At 46.9% G+C, this 25,796-nt stretch overlaps 1 protein-coding gene across 3 annotated transcripts in view; it reads right to left on the bottom strand.

Annotated features, from left to right (window-relative positions):
• Positions 1-25,796, bottom strand: part of BTBD8 (BTB domain containing 8) — a 2,362,893-nt gene that overhangs the window by 798,991 nt on the left and 1,538,106 nt on the right. For all 3 annotated transcript variants that reach the window (XM_069641787.1, XM_069641786.1, XM_069641785.1), the window contains exon 13: positions 13,062-13,123. In XM_069641787.1, coding sequence (XP_069497888.1) covers positions 13,062-13,123 — 62 coding nt within the window. The remainder of the gene's footprint in view (positions 1-13,061; positions 13,124-25,796) is intronic.

Here is a 25,796-nt window from a genome sequence, read left to right as displayed (position 1 = left end):
CCCCCCCCCGCCCTGGTTTTCACGGGCGGTCGCCCCTCCTTACTGTGGAATTGGAACCGGCGGGCAGCCCCAGGTGGCGCCCAGTAAAGGTGTTGTGGGCGAGTTGAGGAACGCTCCCTGGCAGATCCTCCCCCCCCCCCCCTTTTTTTTTTTTTTTTTTTTTTTTTTGATCCCTCGGGCTCCCCGGGTGTGACCTGATGCCCGCAAAGACCAGGGGCAGGGCGCCGCGCACTCTAGGTACGCCCAAAAAGAGGCGGTTTTAAGGGCGGCAAGGTCTCGCGAACCTCTGCACTATAAGGGACAGGAGATCTCCTTGTTTCAGGACTTGGCTAACAGTACTTTGGTGAAGAGGAGGGCGATGCGCCCAGTGCTGAAAGAACTACCAAGAAAGAATGTCAAATATAAGTGGACCTTCCCGTTTGGGTTAGTGTTCGAATGGGAGGGCGCCCAAAGAAGGGCCACCAGTGTAGAGGAGGCGGCGAACATTATTCACCTGGATCTTGGAGTCTCCGGGGGGGACGCCTTGTGCGATCGGCCCGCTCCGGGGGATGGGGCGAGGCCGTGGGTGTGGTCCACAGTGGGCCCCAACGTAAAGAAGAAGTCGGCGCGGAAGCGTCCGCAGGAGGGGAGAGTGGAGCCCGCTCGGGGGGGAGACGAGGGCGGGTCCCCAGACTGGGGGACTTCCAGCTGATACAGTGGATGTGGCTGATACAGTGGATGTGGCTGACGCGGGGGGGAGGAGGATGTGAAAGGGGGTGGTGGGAAGTTGGCTATGATTGGAAAATGGGAGGGGGCGGGGATGCACTTCTTGGATCATGCAAGGACGAGAGAGTCCGGGGGAAGGGGAGGGGACATGCGGGAGGCCTCCCGAGTTGGGGTTGGGGGGGCTGTGGGGAGGGCTGGGGAGGGGCGTTAGTTGTGGGACGGGGGAAGGGGGTGTGTTTAGGGGGGAGGGAGGGAAGTTGGTACCTGCAGCACTTATGGGAGAATCACCCTACGAGCCTGGCATTTACAGAGCCACACCAAGGGAAGCGTGGTTGGGGGTGAGGCCCCCTATATATATATATTTTTTTTTTGCATTCTCCCGATGCCTCAGGGTGCAAGTTACGGCGGGCACGTCGTGATGTCCAGTTGTTTCCTTCAAGTGGCAAACTCATAATGTGAGGGGGCTCAATTCCCCCCTTAAGCGTACAAAGCTGGAGCATTTTGTTAGATCCCATAAGCCGGACGTGTTGGCCCTTCAGGAGACCGACCTGAGGAAACGAGATCAAGCCCGGCTGCGACTTAAGGGCTTTCCCCAGATTTACTTTGCGTCAGGCCCCACGAAAAAGGGGGGGGGGTGGCCATTGCCTTTGGTAGAGGCACGGACTTCCAGCTCCAGGAAGCTCTGAGGGATAGTGATGGGAGGTTCGTGTTGGTTAAGGGGACCATATTGGGTTCACGCTACACTATTGGGTCCATATATGCGCCTAACGTGGGTCAGGACCAGTTTTTACGGGAGCTCTTAAACATTATTGAGAACTTCGCTAGGGGACAGGTGGTGTTGTTGGGGGATTTCAACATTGCCTGGGACAGAGTTGGGGATCGTTCCAGGAGTGGAGACGGGGGGAGGAGGGGTGGGCAGTGGCCTCCTCCCAGTTGAGGGAGAGATGGAAAGGGGTTGGCCTCCGGGATGTCTGGCGGTCGCTGCGGTGGAGGGAGGAGGGCTTCACTTTCCTGTCTGATGTACATAGGACACAATCCCGAATTGATTACATTTGGGTGTCGGCTAGTCTGGTGGGGGCGGTGAAGGCGGTGGAGGTGGGGCCCCTGGGGGTAGCGGATCACAGGGTCGTAGAGATGGTCCTTAAGCTGGGGAGACGTAGGCCAGGGGTGTGGAGCTGGAGATTTCCGAACGGGCTTTTGAGAGACCCCGTGATTTGCGGTGAGCTGGAAGTTAGGATTCAAGAATTTTTCGGGAACAATCCCCCATCCGATACAAGCTTGGGTACGAGGTGGGACGCCTTTAAGGCGACTCTTAGGGGGGATCTTATCGCCCTACAGGCGGAAAGGAATAAGCGGCTCAGGGGCCTGGAGGCCCAACTGGAGGGAGAGGTGGAGGTCGCCAGAGCCCAACTGCGGATCACTCCCACGAGGAGAGCCTTCAAGGCATATAGGCTGGCGGAGGGCCAACTGGGGATTCTGCGGAATAAGAGGGCAGAAGAAGCTATGCTCAGAACAAGACAAACATTTTACGCTAAGGCCAATAAAGCGGGCACCCTGCTGGCTCGTCTGTTGAGGGGACAAAGGGATCGGAGGGCCGTAACCGCACTGAAAGATCAAGGTGGTGGGCGTTTTACCCTGAACAATGAGATAAGGGAGAGATTCGTGGAATTCTATGAGGCCTTGTACTCCTCCCAGGGTCCTCCTCGGTGTGTTTCGGGTAGGTCTTGAGACAGATGGGTGGATTCTGCGTTCTGTACATTCGTCTCGGCCTTGCGTATCGCTACAAGGCGTTCGTTTCTATGGGCTTCGGTCCAGGCTATGATTTCACCCCTTAATACTGCTTTTAGTGCCTCCCATAATGTTGTCTGGTTATCTACAGAGTCCGTGTTTATTTCAAAGTATGTTTCAGTAACCTTTTGTATATGTTCCAACATTTCGGGGAACCCCAGGTAGTAGCTATTCAATCTCCAACTGGGTGGAGCGAGTGGCCTGTTGGTATTAATCATTAGCATAAGTGGGGAGTGATGCGAGATACCCCTGGGGAGCAGGTGTGCTTCACACTCCTCATTTATGTTACATGCTGGTAAAAAGAAATAATCCAGCCTGGATAGGGACGCGTGTGCACCGGAGTGGTACGAGTATTCTCTCGTGTCTGGATGAAGGGACCTCCATGCATCGTGTAGTCCCAGTGCATTGGTAAATGTGGTGAGTTTAGTGCGTGTATCTGGGTTCCTGGATCTTATGTGTGTCCTGTCTAGTTCTGTGTCCATAACTTCGTTAAAATCTCCCCCAATCAACGTAAGGCCTTCAGTATTGTCAACAATTAGAGGTGTGAAGTCGGTAGTCAGAGGTGTTAGTAGGTTGGGCGGCGCATATACTGCGATCATAGAGATAGTGCGTTCCCACAGAGTTCCCACCGTATGTACATATCTGCCTTCCTGGTCCTGGGTGACCACGGTAGGTCTGTAGGGAAGTCTTTTTTGTACCAGGATCATCACCCCACGTGATCCCATGGTAAACCCGGCATGGAAGGCTTGTCGGTACTTTGAACGTTTGAATAGTATGCATTTTGTGCCGGCCAGATGCGTCTCTGTTAAGAAGGCCACATCTGGTGAGTGGCGGTTCAGTGCCTGTAGGACTAGACGCCTTTTAATACTATTTCCGAGCCCGTTAACATTCCATGTCATCACTCGGATGGTTCTGTTTTTATCTACGCTGTTGCTTTGTGCCATGATACTCGTGCGTGTGTGGTGTCAGCATGTTGTGTATCTAAGAGTGTATCGTGATCCATCAATCCGGGAAGGGATTGAGCCAGATCTTGTGAATGGTGGTTCAATTTGAAGACTCGTTTGCTCTTTCTTTCCATTTGGGACATATGAGAGGGAGTTTTTGTTATGGGTCTTTTTCGTGCGATTTTTTTTTTTTTTTAAACTTCTATTTATTCGTTTTTCAAAAAAGGAAAGAAACAAACATCAATGAACATAAACAGTAACATACTTATAAACTACGACCCATCCCGCCCACCCTCCCCCCCGTGTTGCAGCACCTAAGAGTCACTTCTCATTCTCTTCACCCCCGGGCCTCCATCAAATCGTATATGTCCAATAATCTTAGTCTCTGTGTTCACCATTGGGCTCTAAAGTCGCCTTTTAAGAATTCCAGGGTCACCCCCCAGTCCGCGTAAAAAGAGCCCAATTTATCCTCTGCAGCATAGGAGGCCCACTCCAACGAGACTATATCCCATAGCTTTCTCAGCCACTCTTGCTCTGTCGGGATCGCAGCCCCCTTAAACCTCTGCGCAATGAGAGAAAGAGCTGCCAGTATGATTATCACCCTAGCTTTGCTGCATCCCCGTCCGGTCTCCTCTACCCCCACGCCCTCCTCCCTCCCAGTCTTCCCCAGCAATATCTTGCGTGGGTTTCGGAGGGGGCCTCCTCCCAATGCCTGAGCGATGGCTGTCTTAAGATCGTCCCAGAAGGGCTGTATAACAGGGCAGTCCCACCAGATATGTGTAGCTATGCCCCTATCCCCACATCCCCTCCAGCATTCTCCTGAAACAGCGGAGTTCATTGCATGTAGGTGGGCGGGAGTGTAGTGCCAACCCACCAAGCATTTGTACCACATTTCCCTAACCTGGATCGCTTTCGCTAGCTTGGGTATCCGTGCCCATAATCTCTCCCAGTCTGCCTGTTCCATGCTGACCCCTGTGTTATTCTCCCACTTTGTCATATAGGTCCACTTGATGCTTGGGTTACCCCTCTCAAGTTGTCGGTATAGGTCCGAGACTAGTCCCTTTATGCCCCCGTGAGTTGCTAAGAACCTTTCAAAGTGGGTCAGATCTCTTATCGCCGCCTGCCTAACAGCCGGAGCCATCACCCAGTGGCGAATTTGAAAGTATCGGTGCCTCTCTCTTTCTCCCACACCAAATTCATTTTTACATTCCACAAACGATTTCACTCTCTCACCACTGAACATGTCCCTCAGTGTCCTGCAACCCCCCTCCTCCCAAGCCAGAAACGCTCCCTTTTCCATCCCTGGGGTAAAATCCCCGTTCCGGAAGATAGGGGTGAACGGCGAAGGAAAAGACTAGATCCCCCCTTTTAGCACAGACCGATCCCAGCAGTCAACCACATTTTTTGTGATGTCGCTCAAGTAGATGTGCGAGGGGCGCAGCCATCGCGGGAGCCAGAGAACCTCTCCCAGATGATGCCTCGCCACCGCCCTGTCCATCCTCACCCAGTGTTTTAAGTACTCTTTCCAAAACCATTCCCTAATTATCCTGAGCTGAGCTGCATCGTGATAACAGCGGAAATCGGGGAAGGCTAAACCCCCTCTATCTCTGGAGGCAGTGAGCAGCTGTCTGGATATACGAGCTTTCCTCCCCCCCCCATACGAAACCTCGTACCAACCTATCCAGCCTCTTAAAGAACGTTTCAGGCACCCTCAGTGGGATGGCTTGAAAAAGGTAGAGAACCCGGGGAAGAACAACCAACCTGAGCACCGCCCCCCGGCCCAGCCAGGAGATCGGAAGGGTCCCCCATCTCCGCAGGTCTTTCCGGATTGCTAAAAGCAGGGGGTCATAATTCGCTCCAATCCAGCCAGCCAGTGAGGGGGTGATCCTAACTCCCAAATACCGCAATCCCGAGGGGCTCCACCTGAAGGGGGATAGGTCCCTTACAACCCGCGCCTCCTCCTCCCGCAGGGAAAGATTCATAAGTTCCGATTTCTGGACATTGACCCGCAGGCCCGATGCCTCCCCGAAGGAGGATAATAGTGTTATGCAAGCTGGGAGGGACTCTCTGGGGTTAGTAAGTGTAAGCAACGTGTCATCTGCGAAGGCCGCGATTTTATGTTGTTCCCCTCCAAAAGGTATCCCCTCGATATCCGTTGTCTGGCGGATCGCCAGTAGGAGGGGTTCCAGATAGATAGCAAACAGCAATGGGGAGAGGGGGCACCCCTGTTTTGTCCCCCTCTGAAGCCTAAAAGGTCTAGATACCTCTCCGTTAACCAGAATGCGTGAAATGGGATTTTTATAATTAGCGGCGACCAGGTTGATAAAGCCCTCACCGAGCCCCATCTTCTCCATCACCCGGAACAGGAAGTCCCACTCAACCCGGTCAAACGCCTTCTCGGCGTCAAGCGCCAGAAGGATCGCCGGTGTACCTGTTTTGCGGGATTTCTCAACAAGATGCGCCACCCTTCTGATATTATCCGCTGTTTGCCGTCCCAAAACAAACCCCGACTGATCCTGATGGATCAGAGTTGGAAGATGCTTTTCCAGGCGCCGTGCCAAAACCTTAGTGAAAATTTTTGCTTCGGTATTGATAAGAGCAATAGGGCGATACGAGATACAGTCCTCCAGGTCTTTCCCTGCCTTATGAATAAGGGTGATCTTAGCTTCCTCCATCGTCAGGGATATGCCGCCCTCTTTATCAAACGCATTAAACAGCTGCGTCAAGTGTGGGACCAGGAGGTGAGAAAACATTTTATAAAAAGAAGCAGGATAGCCGTCAGGGCCCGGTGCCTTATCACGAGGAAGAGCGGCAATAACAGCCCTCACCTCGTCTTCCGCAATGGGGCGGCCCAGCTCATCTGCCACTTCCCTGGATACCCGCGGGAGAGGCAGGCCCTCCAAAAATCCCTCCTGTAAACGAGGGGGTGGACCGAGTGTTGAAATAAGCGCAATAAGACCTCAGGAGACCTCAGACCCAGACCTCAGGAAAGCTACAATAATAGTTTTACCAAAAGCAGGCAAGCCCCCTGACAAGTGTAGCTCCTACAGACCCATCTCCCTTATAAACTGTGAATCTAAAATACTTGCAAAAGTGTTAGCTAACCGGCTACAACGAGTCATACACACGCTTGTACACCCAGATCAGTGTGGGTTTATGCCACAAAGGTCCACCAGGCAGAACATATACAGACTACACACAGCACTAGAGAAAACCCCTACATTACAAAACCCCCTGGCCCTACTGTCCATAGATTTTGAAAAGGCATTCGACTCCATGCATTGGGAGGCGGTTTGGGAAATTCTGCGACGTATGGGCATAGGCCCTTCCTTCATGAGCTGGGTCAAACTACTATACCATCTCCCAGTGACGGTGATGAGAGTGAACGGGTACACCTCTGAACCCTTTGGGCTAGGTAGGGGCACGAGGCAGGCTGCCCCCTATCAGCCTTGATTTTTGCAATAGCAATTGAACCGTTAGCAATTTTATTAAGATCTACACAAACATGGAATGGTTTCAAGTGAGCGGAAGGGTGGGAAGAAAGGGTGTCCTTATACGCGGATGGCCTGTTAATTTATCTGTCAACCCCGTGAGTCTCCTGTCCCATTGTGTCGCGCCTATTAGAGAGATATGGTGCATTCAGTGGACTTCGTGTCAACTGGGCAAAGTCCATACTATTCCCGGTCAAACACATAGATATGGCAATACCAGAGGTGTGCCCCTATCGAATTGAAAGGGAACAATTTAGATCTCTCGGCATACAAGTTACACACAAACTGTCGGACTATGTGGAAACAAACTTACACCCAGTGATGACGAGGTTCAAAAGGAGGATGTCCGCCACTGGATGTCCCTGCCACTCACATTGCTGGGACGCGCAGCGCTTTTTAAAATGATGGCTCTTCCCCGCTTTCTCTATGTGCTACAGAATGCACCACTGCCGATAACACCCAACGAGTTCCAAAAGATAGATCAAACTCTCAGGAAGCTGCTATGGAAAGGGGGGCACCCGAGGATGGCACTTACCACATTACAGAGATCCATATGGGAGGGAGGGAAAGGGCTCCCTCGATTACAGACCTATTATTGGGCCAGTCAAATGGCAGTGGTGAATGATAAACTACACGGGGACACCACTCTACTGCATAACAGGTTACAAGACACTGCTGCGCAGGAAAGACCCATCATGAACCTTCTCTACCGGAAAAAAGACTGACATACTGTCCCGTCCATGTCATCGCATATAACCCTTGTCTGGACAGATACACATAAGTACCTAGGCTCGGATAAAAAATGAACCTTAGCACAACCACTCTGGAATAATAAAGACCTTCCAGAGGTGAACAAACTCCCCAAATGGCACTTATGGGCCCAACTGGGTATTACGAAAATTGGTGATGTGGTAAATAAGAATACGATAGTAGCATTTGGGGAACTAGCTGCCACCTTTGAACTTCCATCTACCGAACACTATCATTATATCCAACTGAAACACGCGTTGCGACGCACCTCCCTGAATTAAGCGACATACCTGAGTACTCCCCGCTAGAGCGTAATGTGTTTCCAGAACTGCTAACGCAGAAAGTCACATCGACTATGTATAGTGCTATTCACTCCTTCGCTACGAAAGAGATGTCGAGCCTACAAGCCAAGTGGGAGAGGGAGGTAGGAGACATACTCCCAGAGGAATGGGTGACTGCATTGATGTACCCTAGAGAAACGGCCATCTCTTCCAGGCTCAAACTAATTCAATTGAAGATATTACATAAGGTTTACTACCCAAGGGTGGCACTATTCAAGTGGGGGAAAGGCTACGAACCCATACTGTTTGAGATGTAAAAGAGAGGAAGGCTCCTATTATCATATTCTGTGGGAATGTGCCACTATTCAACAATACTGGCAACGGTGTTGTGACGAGTTGTCAAGGGTAATGGGGAAGAGGATACTCGCAACTACAAAACAATTACTGCTGGGGATGGAGGGAGATATTGATCTCACGAGGTACTAAAAAGCGCTTTTATCTACCACCACGGCGATTCTTAAAAGAAATATAGCGCAACTCTGGGGCTCCGAAAGAACACCGAGCTTTGAACAATGGATCACGGATGTGGATATCTGTATAGCCATGGAAAAGAGAGTCTATACTGCCAGGGGGTGCCCAGAGAAAGCGCAGAAAATATGGCAAAGGTGGGAAGACGCACATTAAAAAGTGACTTTCAACATTGTACCATTATGCTACGCAGAGATTTGCAAATGTATTGGTAAGCGTAAGGTGTAAGAGTTAGAATGATGCGATAAATTAGTAACTCATTGCTCAAAGGACCAGAGAGGGGAGTTACTGGTGGGTGGGTATGGGAAGTTGGGAAGTTTTGTTTACCCCAATGTATGGGGTTGTACGTTTTATGTTTTCAAAAACCCAATAAAATGCGTTATTAAAAAAAAAAAGTTAACTACAGTGGTAGAAAGACACATGAAGATAGCTCCGGGAAAATACAGCACATCAGTGACCAAAGGAAGCATAACTATTAATTTAAAACTCAAACAGGATATCAATGCTACTATAAATGATCTTAGTAAAGCAATGTATGAGCCAATGTCACATGGAAGAGGCTGAGAACATGCAGTGCTAAGGCACGATGCCCATCAACTTGAAGAAAAGGTCTACAGGCCCGAAGAGAAGGTTGAAGAATGTGAGAAGATGCTCAAACGGCCACCTTCGGGGGCCTTCATCCTGAGATTGGCAAAGTTTCAGCAAGAGAAAATGTGGACTTCTGATGTCCTCACTCGGGTTCACCTTTTTCCCCCAACAAAAGAGCTCATTAGGGCCAAAGTCATAGGAACCAGGCATTTTACATACAAGGGAGAGCAGTTCCAATTTGATCAAGACTTGGCACCATCTACCATCTTGAAACAAAAAGCAATGCCGACTACCATTGGGGCTTCCCCTATTTGACTCCTGCTCAACTTCAAACGTAAATACCAACTCTTGATGAGGATTGACGCTGAAACCATCCTGGGCCTGAGGCAAGCCACAATGATCGAAGTGGATTCTGAGGGCTCATCCAAGAATGGTCTCAGCGGCCTAACATTCCCAGTGATGTAAAATGAGGTCTAGCTGACACTCTGAGGAATGGGGATCGAGGATGCAGGATTCAGCGGTGGACTGATAATAAAGAGGCATGAATTGTATTTAGGAGGTCCTGCTCATGATATCACCTGATATCCAATTAAGGAAACAGGTTATTTTGATTCCTACCTGGGGTCCGGCTCTTGCTGGCTGCCAGACTTTGGGATGTTCATACCACTTGAATTTTAAAATGATATTGTTCTTTTAGAAATGGTTCAAAAGCCTTACTTCTCAGATAATGGTTTACACTAAACGATGGATAGGTGTACTCTCACTCTTGGTTCTTTACCCACCAATATGCAGTAATTGGGCCTGTGCATTGGGCCTCCCGATTCTTGGGTAAAAGGCTAGAACGATCTCAATTGGAGATTGTCATTATCTGGGACATTTTATTCCCATCGACAGACACATATTCCATCAGTAACTGAGATATTTGTTTTGGTAGGTTCCATCGTTGGGTAGGATTTGAGAGGCAGGAGGTGGGAGGGGAGAGGTTACAGGGTGTTCTCGCAGTGGTTGGCAATGTTATTGACAAGATTCACAGGCACACTTCTACATTGCAATACCGATTGCTAATTCGGTGTCTGGAAAACAGCGATGAAGGAGGGTTTTTCTGTCTTCAGCTGAAGATAGTCAATGGAGTTGTCATGGAAAGTTATAGCCTGAGCATTCAGGAACTTTCCCCCCCCCCTTTCAAGAGGAGGGCTATACTTTATCCACCCCCTTGTGAGTGGAGGTGTTATCGCTCTATTGCAAGAAATGTACTTGCTGTAATCAGACCAACATAGAAACCACTCAAAATGATACATTCCCCAGGTGAAAGTTTCCTTGAGTATCCATCCTAATATCTAGAAATATCTCATTAAAGGCTGGGTTTCTAGCAAGGGATTCAGCAGGACGACCCCTGGAAATAGGCGACAATATCCATGTATTAGCTCCTATATCAGCTCCTATTTATGGCCCAAAGAATATCGTAGAAGATCATGCATTAGAAACAATGTCTGTGACAAACATCTGGTAGAGCATTTCACAGAGATGGGTCACACAGATAAAGATCTGTGCTGGTTTATACTACATGTTTTGAAGGCACATCCACGAGGCGGCAACATGGCAGCTCTGTTGCACAAACTGGAGCAAAGAATCGCCTAATACTGTTAATCAAGGGCTCAATATTTCAGTGGAGTGGAACAACTTGATCTTTACATAATCCACAGTTTTTGGGTCCTAACAGCAAGTTATCAGAATATACACATGCTACAGTTTTCAGCATAAAAAGCGGCTGTACACATCCTATATACAATAATTAGACACCTGTACAGGTGAGCACTCCCACAAAGGGGCATATTAGGTGGAGACAACAGAGTTCCATGGCTGTCTTTGCCTCCGGGTACGATTTTCTAGTGCAGTGGGTCTTGCATCTTACTGTTGAGAGGACACTATTTTGTAATCTATTTCAAGCAGAGAGCTGTTTTTTAATCCCCACAAACGCAGAAATTCAGCTTAGTATATAGTCCCTAAAGAATATACATACAGATATTAATACCTCTACATACTGATCGTGAGATATCCGCAGTATGTTTTCTATTTCCATCCTAGGACCGGAGTGAGTCCGTTTTCTATGTTTGGGACATATACAAACACCATAGACACCGGCGTGGACATTTGGCACCCGGCAACAGAGCAGAGATCAGCAAGTCCTCGTTGAACCACACAAGTGATGAGGTAAGACGCTGCAGAATATGCTGTGGATAGCAGTGTTTGGTACTACTGTGTAGTCCTGTGGGGCGTCCACAAATCCAAGGGGCGGTTCTAAAATTAAGTTAAAGATGGTGCAATCAGCTGTACAACAGCAGAGGGAATGATACGAGAATAACAAACGGGGCAAGCTACTTGTAAATAGCATGCAGTGGTCACAATGGATATTCACTAGTGACAGTTTGGTCATCCCATGGACAATCAGTGAAAGACGCAGCTCACGTGTGGTCCATTTAGCCCCTTCTGCGTCTATGCAGAAATTCCCAGCAGCGCCCAGTGAGACAACAAACAGCTAGGGCATATGCCTAGCTATATTGATGACAGATCTGGATCTGCAGACAAAGTGAAAGTGGTGAGAAAAGGCTTCGTCCTGAGAGACATCACAAAATAAGAAAGAGAGAAGTGGACCTATGTATGTCCATGCTACGGGTACTTGGTCCCAGAGCATTAGAAATAGAAGTAAGCGAGAACCACTGAACGCTTTAGACAAAATAATAGTTGTATAGCAGCATCAATACTGAAGAGGATGTTTCTAAGTTACTACTTTTCAATGATCTGCGCATGTTCGGAGGGGGAGAAATACGGGATTATGGATAATTCAGTTTCTGTTCTATCCACTTCTGTACCATTAGGTGGGTTCATTTTCAAGTGAATTAGTCACCCGAGCATGATAAATCACAGAATCCGAGGTCCAGAGCTTAATTTCCGTGGTACGCACCGCAGGGATTTTCATTCATATGATATGTAAATTGTGTAATGATTTATTCAAGAAGTGAATTGACCAGTGGAGACAGACCATATTTTTTATGTTAGTCATTCTCTTTTTTTGTTTTATAGATAGCTACGAGTACGAGTATAAAAGATTGTCAACAGTGGGGCGGAGTACGGCACCCACTTTTGTCCTGAAGAAGGATGGAGCAGCAAAGGGCCACAGTCAAGGGCTCATACATTCTGGCTGAAACATGTGTCAACGACTTTTTGTTGTTAAGAAATAGACACACTGTTAAAAAGTTATTAGGTGTATTGAAAAATTATTATCAAAATGTTATTGTGAACCCCCTATCAATTGAAAGGGCTTGGAAGTGAATCCATGAAAGATCCAATGCTAGAGAAGCATTGTAACCAAAAAGCCCTACCGCTAGTTAAAAGAGGCCAACACTGAGCTCTCGGCTCTGGACGCTGAAGTCACATTGCACCGATTACTGAACACAAAAGCCTTTTTATGTCACTAAATCTAACAAAGTGAATAGGATCCTTAATTCGAAGCTCAGAACCCTTCATTCACATATTCTTATCACCTCTGTAAAGACTGAAAAGGCTGGTATTCACTTTGGCGCACATAAGAAGCTGCAAATTGGTTCCCGATACTTCTCATCTCTTTATTGCAGTTTATGATGATGATTCTGAAAGCAGAGGCTTAGATTTACATTAAGTGATGTTTCAGAGAATAGGAGGCGATGTTAAGGAATGCTTTGAAGCAGCAAGTACAAGCAGGGAAATCTCTGATAATGAAATCTGTCACCTCCAACAATGTTCTGTGTTCTGATGGGTTTCAGCGTTAATCAATATGGTATTCCAATATAGTCCAGTAACCCAGATTATTTAATACAGAGAATCTTTTGTTTTTAAAAGATCAGATCAGATCAGCCGGGACATAAAGTATGTTCCGTTTTGTACTATAACATTTAGCAAACATCATTAAAGCAAACATCTGGCATAAGATAATTTTGCAAAATCCTTACCTGCGAACTACTGAATGTAGGTTTCTTACCAAGTCTTCGATCATCACCTTTGTCAACAGCAGCTGCAAAATTAAAACAAAATCCAATTAGATAATTATGTTAGGCGGACATACCAATGCTATAATTCCAATTTACAGAACAGGAGTTTTCAATGAGCTTCAGTTTATACTGGATATGTTTACAACAGTGACAAAGCAACATGACCTCGAACGAGGAAATAAATAAAATGTAAGCAACTGACCACAGAAAAAACACAGAAATCATAATTGTGGCACAGGATCAACAAAACACACAAAAGTAATAACAAAAGTTAAAACACTTTAAACAGTCAGGATGGGTGTGAATTTTGACTACACGGTACAAGGGGAGCAATCTAAAAACATGTAGTTATACTATATTAGATTCACAATTCCTTGAGGCGTATCATTCAATTCACTTCTTGGCAGTATCAGTCATAGGGATATAAAGTGCCCAGCTCAAATTTTGACAATTTACTACCAGCAAATGCTACTTCAACCATGCTTAGGGTAATTTTCAGGCCTAAATATTCTCATGCTATAGCCATGGGTTGTCTTCCTGGGCAAGCACTCATACCAGAAAGTATTTCTTCCACCATGTGTTTTTCCCTTCAAGTTGTTATAGTCGAACACTTCACCCACAGATGACTATCCTGGGTACAGTGCTCCTCAAAGTTATAGAAATCTGTTAAGTCTATCCCTCAAACAAGGTTGGCATCATCTGCCCATGAAGTGCTCCAGGACTTACTTAATCCCTGTTGCAGCCATTGGCATAAATGGTTAGAGGTATTGGTCTGGGCTTTCTTCAATTGCATCTGCTCTAGTCAACGTTTCCTCTTCCTGGTTACATCTTTCCAAATCTTTCTTCTCCTTCTTACCTCTGACAATAACTGCAGAGCCGCATGCTCATTTATTGCATGCTTGAGGACGGTTTTGACTGATTATTTTCTAGTCCTTTCCTTCAAGCATGATTTGTTATTGCTAATTTCCATATCAGATGTGTTACCTCTGCTATTAGGATTTTTCAGATGTGTCCAATTACTTTTTCCCCAAGAGAAAGTAAACCAGGGCAGCAGCGGCCAATTCGGGAATTCGCTATAGTTTTAAATAAGCACGCTGAGACTAAAAAGTAGGTGTTATTTTGTTCCAGAAACAACTTTTATTCAATAACTTTTCTTTTATATTTTTTTCTTTTCTCTTAGACAAAAGGATAAGTCTTCTTCCGGTCAGACAACTAGGATGGCATTTAAACTGTCCAAAAATATTCTTGGTTCAACATCAGGTAAGTCTCTGTAAAGCTTTCTCATTGTCTATTTTTGGCTCTTTCTTTACTTCTTCTCTGTACATCTTTCAATTTTTCTAGAATTGTTATTAGAGTCTTTTGACTCTTCCTGACTCCTTTTCTTATGAACTCTCTTGTTCTCTATTTTTGCAGTTCTTTGGAAATCACTCTCATCGATGTTCTCCTCCCTTAACTTGTCTGTATTGTTATTACAGTCTTTCAATAATAAGTTAAACTCAGGTTCCTCTTTTGTTGCTTTCTGTTCACCTTTATCACTCAACTTCTTACAATGTTTTCAGAGGATTTGTCAAAGTAGGAATGTTCAGATAATTTTATTATTCAACCCGTTCTTTCTTCTTTTCTTAAAAACAGTTGTTTCTTTCTATAACTCTCATTAGATAACCTGCGTTTCACTGTGGAACACTCTGTCCCCTCATACTGTCTTTCACTTTCACATGCGTTCTTTAACTTTGCCTTCCTCTCCCTTCGTTCAAGCTGTGTGCGCTTTCCTCTGCCCAATTTCAGATCAGCTGTGGTCCGCGGTCAGCGTTAGCGCTGAATGACTCCTCCCACTCAGGTCTGATTCCTGACCCCAGCCGCTCTGATTCAGCTCCGCCTCTCCACCGTGATCTAAGCGTCAGCTGTACCGGCTGAATCTCGCACTGATCTCTCACCTTTCAACTTGTTGGGACTCTGCCTCAGCGACACGACAGCCCTTAGGCAGGATTCGTAGCAGATCGTTCGTCTCACGGCAGGCTGTAACGAACGGTTGCCTTTTCTCTCCTTCTTCTTACGACGCCGGCAGCGCGTGTCTTCTACTTCAGGAAAACGGAAAGTAGTTCATCTGTCATCACAGAGCGAATTATAACATTAGCTTTAACTATATTTCAAATAACTTCTTTTAAAGCGCAACGGCGCAACTTGCATAGTTTACAACTCAACCTCTGTAAGCCCAATCATAACTGTTGTTTTCCATCTCCAGCCCCTCCGTCTCCTAGTAACGACAGGGAAAACAAAAGAGTTGTAATCATTTGCAGTGATTGGTTGTTAGAGCTGTCCATTATCCCCTTTGTCTGCAGGTTATTAACCCTAAGTGTTCTACAGTAGATTTGTCACACCTCTGCTATTAGGATTTTTCAGATGTGTCCAATTACTTTTTCCCTAAGAGAAAGTAAACCAGGGCAGCAGCGGCCATTGACTTAAATGTACAGACTGTCATTTGAGACATATAGAAGAAGGAAGTTGTCTGTGTAGCTCTGTGGTGAAGTCCTACATTTTTCCTGACTCTGTGGACTGCTGTGGCATGGGAGCCAGGTGGGCGGGTGTGTTTCTTAACCATGAGTCAATACTACAAGTAGTGCTCCACTCGTGGACGATAACGGACACCGGCACTCACCATCGCAGTACTGTAACAGATTTCTGCATGAGGGGCACTATGTGCAAAACTACTCACTCACTGAGGTATAAGGTGGCAAGTATAAGAGCTTGTTTTCCTCAAACATCGATTCCCTGCATGGGAGATGTAAAACAGAATTCATTTCTGGGGAAAGAAAACATGAGGAAGTGAAACATGAGGTGGAGGCTGTGGGAAATCCCCTATGTACCATCACCAGGTAGCACACTGAATAGCAGGCAGGCAATCACTGATCTGCAGAGCCACTCCTAAACCCAAGTGAGGACTGGCTACTAAGACTGTCATATAATCCATATTTTTATTATACTGCCCACCTATGGGCATGTTGCCCCTTAATAGTCAGGACTAGTAATTGGAAACTGCAATCACTTTAAAAAGAACTGATATCACATTAATACACATACATTAATTTCATCCATATTCTGTGCCATCTGCCCATATGCGTTCCCTGCAGCAGCAACCCAGTTATACACATGTAACATGTATAGATCAGCTGTAGTGTTTGAGATAAATATGTGAAGGAGCTTTTGGAATCAGGTATTGCCACTTCACTCACAATATGTAATGAGCTTACCACTGAAGATGCATCAGAAAACAAAATAACTTGTTCTAACTGTGCATCCACTTAGTAACTTGCATGAAGTAAGGACAGCAATGCATAAACTAAAATGTGTTGATGACAATGATGCCTACGTATGTCTTTAGAAAGATGTGCCTTGGAAAGTTACAATTGAATTGAGAGCTCTAGTGAATGAGTAGTAAGATACTCTGCAAGAGGTAAATGTGGGACGGCCAGGCAGTGGCAGGTGCAGGTCATGGAGCTTCTGGGTGCTAGTTTGATCCCTCCATTCACCAGTATATGAATTAATGGAGCGTAGCCTATCCTTCTGTTTATGTGCTCTGCCAGAGGGACACTCTCGCAGGAAATAAGGAATGGACAGCTACCGTGCACTCAAATCTAAACCCACTGAAACAGAAATTCTTAGCAGCTTACTCTCGCGCCCATCCTTTTTGCCAAAGGTTAGCTTTCAGATTTACAGCATTACTCCTCTGCATCTTTATTTAACTCTGGTTTTTATATTTCACTGAGGCACAATTCAACTTCAAATAATGAAGTTGCACAATGTTTACCACTACTGCTGGAAGAGGCATAGCAGTTATATGAATAGTATGGGTGCACATTTAGCTTAGTCCAACCCAATTTCCCACACTCCACGAAGGTCAAGGGCAACAGTAAAATTGAGATGACAAGGAGACAGCACAGGGAGCATGCAATCTCGGTATCATCATCGGGGGGTGGGGGGGAGATTGAGTAATCTGTGGGGGAGGGAGTTCATATTGACCAGAAAGTACATTACCATTGTTAAGCCGCTCTTTCTCCTCCCTCTCACAGATTTGTCATCTTTTTAAACATTCCTAAAACAGTTACAGATATGGGATGATGGCTAACAGATTACATGGCATTGATACCCTAACAGACACACTGCTACGGAAAAGCGCGGCCAAAGCAGGTGTCCTACCCTGACAAGACAAAATCCAGACAGTAATTCCTTGCCAAAGGTATGTGGAAAAGAGCAAATTGCAACCGGAAAAATGTCCAGCAAGGGAACCCTCATCTGCAAAGCTGGAGCAGCGGAATGACACCTAGCTTGGAAGCCTCACACATCAGTTCACACTGTATCGTCTTGGATGCACATAATTTATCTGGAGAGGGTCTGTTTCTTTGGGCACTACTCTAGGTAAAGGTTACTCAGCATAGCGACTACTGTACTCCTAGTAGAGTCCCCTTTTCCCCATACATTGGGATGCAACTGGCACACTTGCACAGCACAAAAACACTCCAAATTTAAAATGCCTTCCAGTCCCCATCTCCCCCCACCCTAGACGAGATAAGAAACTAAATCTTATTAGGAGGATTGAGGGTGGGTCCATGGAGGAAATGGGACTCTGGAATAAAAGTTCCCATAATCACCAATATCCCAAGGAAGAAGTGATTGATTCAACCAAAACACATTTTGGTGGACTGCCTGGCCAAAACTAGCATCCGACCTAGCACCGGTGTCCATGCAGTAAAGTTTACCAAAAGTCGATTGAGATGACCAAGTTGCAGCCTTAGTGATAACATTTCAGGAAACCTGTCTCTGGAACATGGCCTCATCGTGGCTTTAGCCCAAACTACATGACCATGAATTCCCTTTGGAGAAGCCTTACACTATAATTAGTATGATCCTGAGATACAGGAAACGATCCACAGGGACCCCCTTGTCCCTATAAAAAGTAGTATCCAACTATGAAGACACAGGGATTTAATGCCACTTCTACACCTAGCTGAGTTAGCAGCCAACAAAAAAAGACACACTCCACATAAACTTTATGTTTGCTGAGACTATGGTCTTAAAGGGTCTGTGAAATTCTTGAAAGCACTACTGTCTGAAACTGAACAGGGTGAGGTGCCTTGGCCAGTAGAAGGCGACTGATTAGTTTTATGCCGAAATTGGGGAAAGGTTATTGTAGCAAAATTCTACCCGAACACCGGATTCTACCAGATGCGAAATGCAGGATAGAACACTCTACGTGTTGATGTAGAACATAGATGTAGTGCTTCCCATCTGGAGTAACACCACTCTGCCCATGATGGAAGGATGAAAGTACTTTAAAGATAAACAGGTCTCTTGGCGTTCAAGGACATTGGGGTGATCCAATCAATCAGTTAGGGATCACAGGCCGTGAAACGAGACGTCCTGCAAGACTGTCCTCCCCAGCCCTGCAGTGCTGAGACTGCTACAATCACACCATTTTGGGGGATCTGACAAAAGCATACCACCTTTCCCCAGGTTCTCCCCCATGGACGAGCAGCAAAGATCCTGGCATAGTGTCTTGGGTTTCGAGATCCGAGCTGATTGAGATTCTCACAACTGGTCCCAAGAGCTAGGCAGAAGCAGACAAACCTTTTCTCTTCCTGAATCTGGCAAATGTTAACACCAGAAACCAGGTAGCCTAGAAGCCTCTGAAACCACCATGCTGAAGCCTGGTTTCTGGACAGGAAGAAGAGAACCATTGCCTGATCTCTGACACACTGTCTGAAGAGGGAAAGACTAGAGCACTGGCTGAAGCCCAAACAAAACCTATGAACTGGATCGACTATTGAAAGACAGCAAATACCTTTTCTGATTGACTGGGAGGCTCTGCCTGTAGAGAAGGTCCAACACATCCTGAAGAGATGTGGATGTCACCTCTACTGGGGGAGCCCTGAGAAGCCAACCATACGAGTACTGATGAATGTGAATTTGTTCCCTCTGAATGTATGCGTTCCCAGCTTTCATGAGCACCTTCTGAGCTGCACTGTGGCCAATGCGTACGACTCTGTACTGGTAACATCCCCTGCTAGGGACAGCTGAAGAAACTTCCTTTGGGAAGGCCAAATGGGAACATGAACATGTGCATTCTTCAGGTCCACTGTACACAACCAGTCTCCCTGAACCAGGGATGAACAAATATGAGCGGACATGGCCATCTTGCATAAGGAAACACTTCAGGGGGGGACTGGTCCAGCACTGTTCTCAGCCCTGCCCGATTCTTTCTGGGAATAGTGAATAGCCTTGAGTAAAGGACCTAGCCTATCTCTTTCTCGAGGACAATCACCAGTGCTTTCATGGACAATTGGTTCTAAACATCTAGCAGGAGGGTCATACAGCCTATTTGACAAAGAGGGGGTGAGAGGAAAAAGGATGGCTAGCCGTTAGCCCCTTACTAACACAAATAAGACCCAAAGATCTGATGAAAGGGATCCCGACCAGCCATGAAACCCAAAATCCTACTGTCAGAGATTGGACCCACATAGAAACTTAATTTCTGTTGACAAGGGCCGAAGAGGTAACAGGTTGGCAGAAGAAGCACTTAGTAAACATCTAACTCTGTTCTAGAAAGCCCTAAAAGCCTCCAGAAGTTCTAGATCTGAAGTCCAGATTCCTGGAAGATAAAGGATGTATGTGCCACATTCATAAGCACTGCAAAAGACTTGGCAGTAACAGTGGAATATTTTTTTCTTACAGGTTTTTCATCAGTGCTACTATGGAATAGTGCATTTTCTTGTAATGGAAGATGTAACACCTTTTCTTGTACGTCCTCGTAGAATTCAATCACTCACAACCAGTCAGATCTCTGCATATCGGTCCTAGTGGCTGTATCTATATGATGTGTGGAAGCCTCCAGGAAATACTGTGAAATTAAATGGGCCACAGCTTGACTGAAGCAAAATGTTGCTTAGTGATCAAGTGGAAGGGATATCCAGAACCTCTTTACAAAAGTGTTGATTAGCTGCTGCTAATTAAGCACCAGCATTGGCTTCTCACAGAAGACTAGAAGAATTTCCTTACAGCTTCTTTTCCAGGCTACCAAAGAGTTTTTTTTTCGATGTGGGAACAGAAAAGGAGGTTTAAGTAGACAAATAGAAGCTTGACAAATGCTTTTGGGAAACAGGATGCTGCAGCTTCAATCGAAAGAAGAGTGTAGGAGCTGAGAAGACAATAACAATCAGATGGCAACTGTTGATACCCCAGCATCAGTTTGTTGAGGGAGCCACAGAATTACACTTTTGGCCAGAAGAGCAATTGTCTCAGCAGAAGGCTATTCCAGGGCAAGGAAGCCAAGAAAGTCTGCCAATTTCCTCATACGTTCATGGAAGGAACTGCATCAGGGGGGGGGGACTCATCCAGCAGCACCTGCTCATCTAAATGTGGAAGTTCTGGGATTGGGTCCAATTGAGGGGAGCTTCATCTTGTAGTTTGAGAGGGTCATGAGATGACAGAGGCAGAGGGGCCTCCATTGTGTTCTGCCACAGGTCCACAGGAGCTAGTTCCGGCATGGGGTTTGGAGCTGGAACTGGATCCCGACCGGCTCTAATAGAATAGACTGCAGCTGATGAGGAGGAGGAGAATGCAGCAGGGACATCTCCTGTGGCAAGACTTTCTGAATGGGACCCTTAGAAAACAAGCCTAGAGAAATCAGTCAAAACATCTGTCCGCACATGATTCTTGCGTGGTTGTAGGCATGGAGGTAGGAGTCCAGGAAGCGAAACAAGCCGGTGTCCAGAATGAAGAAGGTTACCAGGTAGTTTGCAAATGGTGCGCAGGTCATGAATCTGAAAATTGAAGCGAATCTGCCAGAGGTAGGTATGAGGCTGACCAAGATGTTGTTCCCAAGAGAGACAACTTGACCGTTAGCACAAAAGAAGCCTTAAGAACAGGTCATCTTGATGTGGCCGCTTATCTCAGATGTACTTGAGCAGTGTTCAGATTCATGAGGTAACAACTAATCAGAGTATTGGGTTAAGGATTTCGCAGAGGCAGCATCAGTGTCAATTAAGGTGGTGCCCAAGCTTAACTCGGACTGTGCCATCACTTTACCAAGCAGAGGCTGGTACGCACTTGAGGGTTTGGTAGGTCTCAAACTACCCTGACCACCTCACCTTAGGAAAATAGGAGGCCTCAGGATATAACCCGGCAAAGGCAGTAGAGGCTCAGGTCCTTGGGATGCATGGACTTTGTAGAAGTCTTTGAAGTGGGCTTAAGCAGCCCCTCATCAGCACAGAGGGTATAAGGCCCAGACAGACCCTGAGGGAAAACAATGGTATGAGACCCAGCCAAGTCCATGCAAGTGACAATAGGAGCTCTTTTATCCTTGAGTTTACCCACCATAGAGTGGTGCTGCAATGCGAGAGGAACCTGAAGATCCCTCCTGGATGAGTCATTAAGTACTGGGTGACCGTTTGGAATTCTTCTATTTTTAAAACTGCACACCTCACATTAAATATTGTGACTTCATGGTTACAATTACGTGTACAGGACAGGCTGGTGACAGGGGATATTATTTTTACCATGTTTTTAACTTTTTACACGTCCACTTTTGCATTTTACTGCATAATGCCATACATAGTACCACATACTCTAAAATGGCCCAGCCACAAGATTTTCGGATGTCTTTTGGCTGTTTTGTCCTTTGGCCTTCTTCCTTCACACACCGATCCAGAACTGCCATATATGTAATGCCCTTTCCCACGCAAAGTGATCTGTTTGAAGCCAGATGTTAGGGCCGGATATGTCCGAACCTAGTACACATCCGAGCCAGTGTGTCTGTTGCCTGGCAAATGTGTTGCCCAGAGGCTGCCCATGATTGGACAACCCCTGCTAGTTTGAATGGTGCAGGTCCTTATAATTGGAGGACATGAGGGAGACTCCAGTCCAAATCCTGGATAAAAGGAGATCCTTGTTGAAGCCAAGGCCACTAACAAAGACGTATGGCCGGCTTAAGACCCGAGGAAGACTGTTGCAGCTGACCAGCATTGCTTCTAGCCAAGTCCCAGAGAAGCCTTGCTGCTCTTGTTGGGAAGGAAATTAATCTCTCCCACACCCCTAGCATTTTAGAGTGAGGAAAATCCTATAGATACACTTGTGATGTACCAGAGGCGAGGGGGGCGTGCTATGAAACCCTCCACGAACACATTATACACAGATGTATAGACCTAGTACGCACATATAAGTAAGCGCCATCTTTTTGTAGTAATGGAAGAAACAGTCAGCCCACATGGCCGCACAGTAAAACACAGGCCCAACGGAGAAAAAAAAGAACAGGCCGAAGCATTGAGGGTAGAGAGACCCGCGCTGCTAACTCCCATAGAAACTTCTCCTTGTTCAATAACTGTTGCTAATATTTGTTATCCCAAGAAGGAATGCGCCCTGCAAGGTCGCGAGACAGCACCAGGCGCCTCACCATGTACATTTATCACAGCCAGGCCAAAAAAGTAGACTTCCAACTCCCACCCAGCCAACCAGGAGTTATGACACCCCAACTGCCCCAGTACAAGACCCCTAAATTCCACGATAGTAAGTGACCCCAGACCACCGACCATAAACCCAGTGATCATAAAAGATCTAAAAGAACACAGCCATTCCACCTTATTTCATAATGACACACTTTGTAATATGAGGTACAGGGAGGAATAAATTATAGTCCAAAGCGAGAGTGGAAACCTTGGGTGCGGATAGTGTGATATGGAATGAGGGAAGGATGCGAGGGTCAGCATGATCTTAAGCCTCCCCCCGAGCCAGTCCTAGAGCTTCCCAGGTGCCTGTCATAATGAAAGAATAGCACTCTCTTACAATAGCAACTAATAAGAAACGTGACCTTCATTCCCTGGAGATGATGAGCCCAGCTGATCCCACGTGATGGAAGACAGACAGGGCTGGAACCAATAGCAGCCTGGCATACCCTAAGGAGCAGGCCGCCATGTATAGGGTCTCGCCAACCAGCCACGCAGGTTTTTACTGTATAATGTGACTTCATAAGTGACAATATGTTTCCTTATATGCTTCTGCTTGTACTATTTTTCAGAATATTGTTCCCAAGCAGCAGAGTTCTATGATGGCCTACCTATTTTTTTTGTGATTAAACTTGGTATCCTTGCAAGAATCTCTTGGCCTTTTTCCCTAGCGGGTTGTATTTTTTCTAGCGTGAGTGTTCAGAGGCGTGCCTTCATTTGGTGACCCCAACGTGATCCCAGCACCCCTGTACCTGTGGAGGTGTCCAGGCTGCCTCTCCGGACAGGCAGCGCCCATCTACAGAGACCAGTCCCAAAAACACATATCCCCGAGTGGCCATACAGGAGTTGCCTTCGCAGAATTCTTGTCTGCTCTTTGGAACCAGGCGCGGCTCCGATGAGAAGTGCAGGATGGTGTTGATGGAACCCTGTGACGGGGGAGTTAGGGTGAATGTGCGCACGTGAGTATAGCCTTGCAAGAAATAACAAGTAGGGCATAAGTGTATGGGAAAGTGTGAACAACGTGAACACACAGAGAGTGAAATTGGGAGTGTGGCATGTATGTGGCTTGTTTTTTTTACATTTTTTTATTTTTTAAACGTGTTTATTTTTGTTCGACACACAGGAGAACGTACATTACAGTCAACAAATTCTTAGCAATTTATTAAGCCCATTAGTTTCTTTTCTTTCAGTTAGCCCTCCACCCTCCTCCCGTTAACTCTCAGTCTTCACCCAACTCTCGATCCTCCGCCCGTTGTACTATGTCTGTGCCCTCGGCCGATAAGGCGTTTGCCACCGCACGCGGCTTAAATGTTAGAGCTGGGTAGCTCTCGTCATAGTCTATTAATGGTGACCAAATGTTTGTGAAACGATGAAGTAGGCCTCTACTTGCCACTGTGATCTTCTCCGCTATGAAAATGTCCCATAGTTTTAGCCACCACAAGATCATTAGGGGGCCTACCGGCGATTTCCATGTTTGTGCTACCGTGATCTTGGCAGCCAAGAGTAGCCGAGTTAGGAGGGCTGCAGTTCTGCCGGATCTTGGGTATATGCCTGGGATCGGGGCTCCTAGTAGGATTGATTCCGGCTCCAGGGGCAACGTGATCTTCGTTATGTCCGCTATCGCCAGCGTGCATTGGGACCAGAACTTTGCGACCACTGGGCATGACCATCACATGTGTATGAATGATCCCGGGAGGCCACATTGGTGCCAACATCGGGGGTCTAAGGGCTGGTTAATGTGGTGTAGTCGGAGTGGAGGATAGTACCATCTTAAGAGAAGTTTATGGGCACACTCTCGATTAGTGATACAGTAGGAGGAGGATCGGGTACGCGACCAAATGTCTATCCACGTCTGGTCCTCTATCGAATGATCCAGGTCCGTTTCCCATTGAGTCATGTAGGTCGCTCTGGTAATAAAAGAGTTCGTCTGCAATAGCTTGTATATCGTCGAGATCCGACCTTGGTATGGGGAGTCTGCGAGTGTTAGCTCTATGGGGTCCAACTCTCAAGTAGCTGCCAAGCGAATTGATGGATGGGAGCACCAATGTCGTAGCTGTGCGTATGAGAATCTGTCCGTTTCCCTTAGGTTAAAGGTGCTCTTGCATTGTTCAAAGGTGAGAGGGCCGTTCCCTTCAAAGAGCTGGCCCAGGGAGCTGAGACCTCCTGCGATCCAGTTGTTAAAGTTTGCGGGGTGTGCTCCTGGTGAGAATGTCGGGTTATGGAAGACCGGGGCTGATGGGCCCAGGTCTCTCGGGATGCCCCTATACTTCCGTGTCCATTCCCAGGCTTTCAGGGTGTGCTTAGTGGAGGATAGCGTGAAGGCCATGTTCTCCTTGAGGCGGGAGATAGATGTAAAAGGAAGCGGAAGGGAGAGGTAAGCGGGATTGTTCTATCTCTGTCCATCTTGGTCGATTTGAGCTAATGATCCAGGCATGCGTGGGGGCTAATTGCACCGCTATTTGATATTTCTGGAGATCCGGGACTCCCAGGCCTCCTAAGTGCAGACTGGTCAACATCATTTTCAGGGGGATTCTAGACTTTTTACCCTTCCAGATAAAATGTAACACCTTCCTCTGGAGACGTTGAAGCGGTAGCCTGGGGATCATAATGGGGAGGGCTGAGCAAGCATAAAGGACTCGTGAGAGAAGGTTCATCTTACATGCCGCTATATAGCCCAGCAGTGAGATCTCCTGTGAGCGCCAACGTTCGAGGTCTTCTTCCAGAGACTTAAATAATGGTTGAAAATTCACCCGATAAGTGTCCTCTGAACGGGCTGTGATCTGGACTCCCAGGTAGGGAATCGCCTTTTCCGAGAGTTGGATCGGGCAGAGGGCTTTAAATGACGCTTTATCCTCAGAGTTCAGTCTCACCCCTAGGGCGGAGGATTTCGTGAAGCTTATAGCGAATCCTGACGCTTTACCGAAGGAGTGAATTTCCGCCAGGGAGGATCTTAGCGATTGGGCGTGTCAGCTATGGTTAACATAGCATCATCCGCATATAGCGCTATTTTATGCTGGGTCGGGCCCACTTGGAGGCCTTTGATTCTGGGATTCGTTTGGGCCAAGGGTTCCATAGTTTAAGGTGGATTCGTTTGGGCCAAGGGTTCCATAGTTTAAGGTGGATTCGTTTGGGCCAAGGGTTCCATAGTTAAGGTGAAAAGTAGGGGGATAGGGGACATCCCTGCCTGGTCCCACAAGACAGGGGG

This window comes from Ambystoma mexicanum, chromosome 1q (assembly GCF_040938575.1).
Source record: "Ambystoma mexicanum isolate Mex_15411 chromosome 1q, UKY_AmexF1_1, whole genome shotgun sequence".
Taxonomy (NCBI): domain Eukaryota; kingdom Metazoa; phylum Chordata; class Amphibia; order Caudata; family Ambystomatidae; genus Ambystoma; species Ambystoma mexicanum.
Note: the sequence above shows the minus strand (reverse complement) of the source record. Positions and strands in the feature narration are given on the sequence as shown.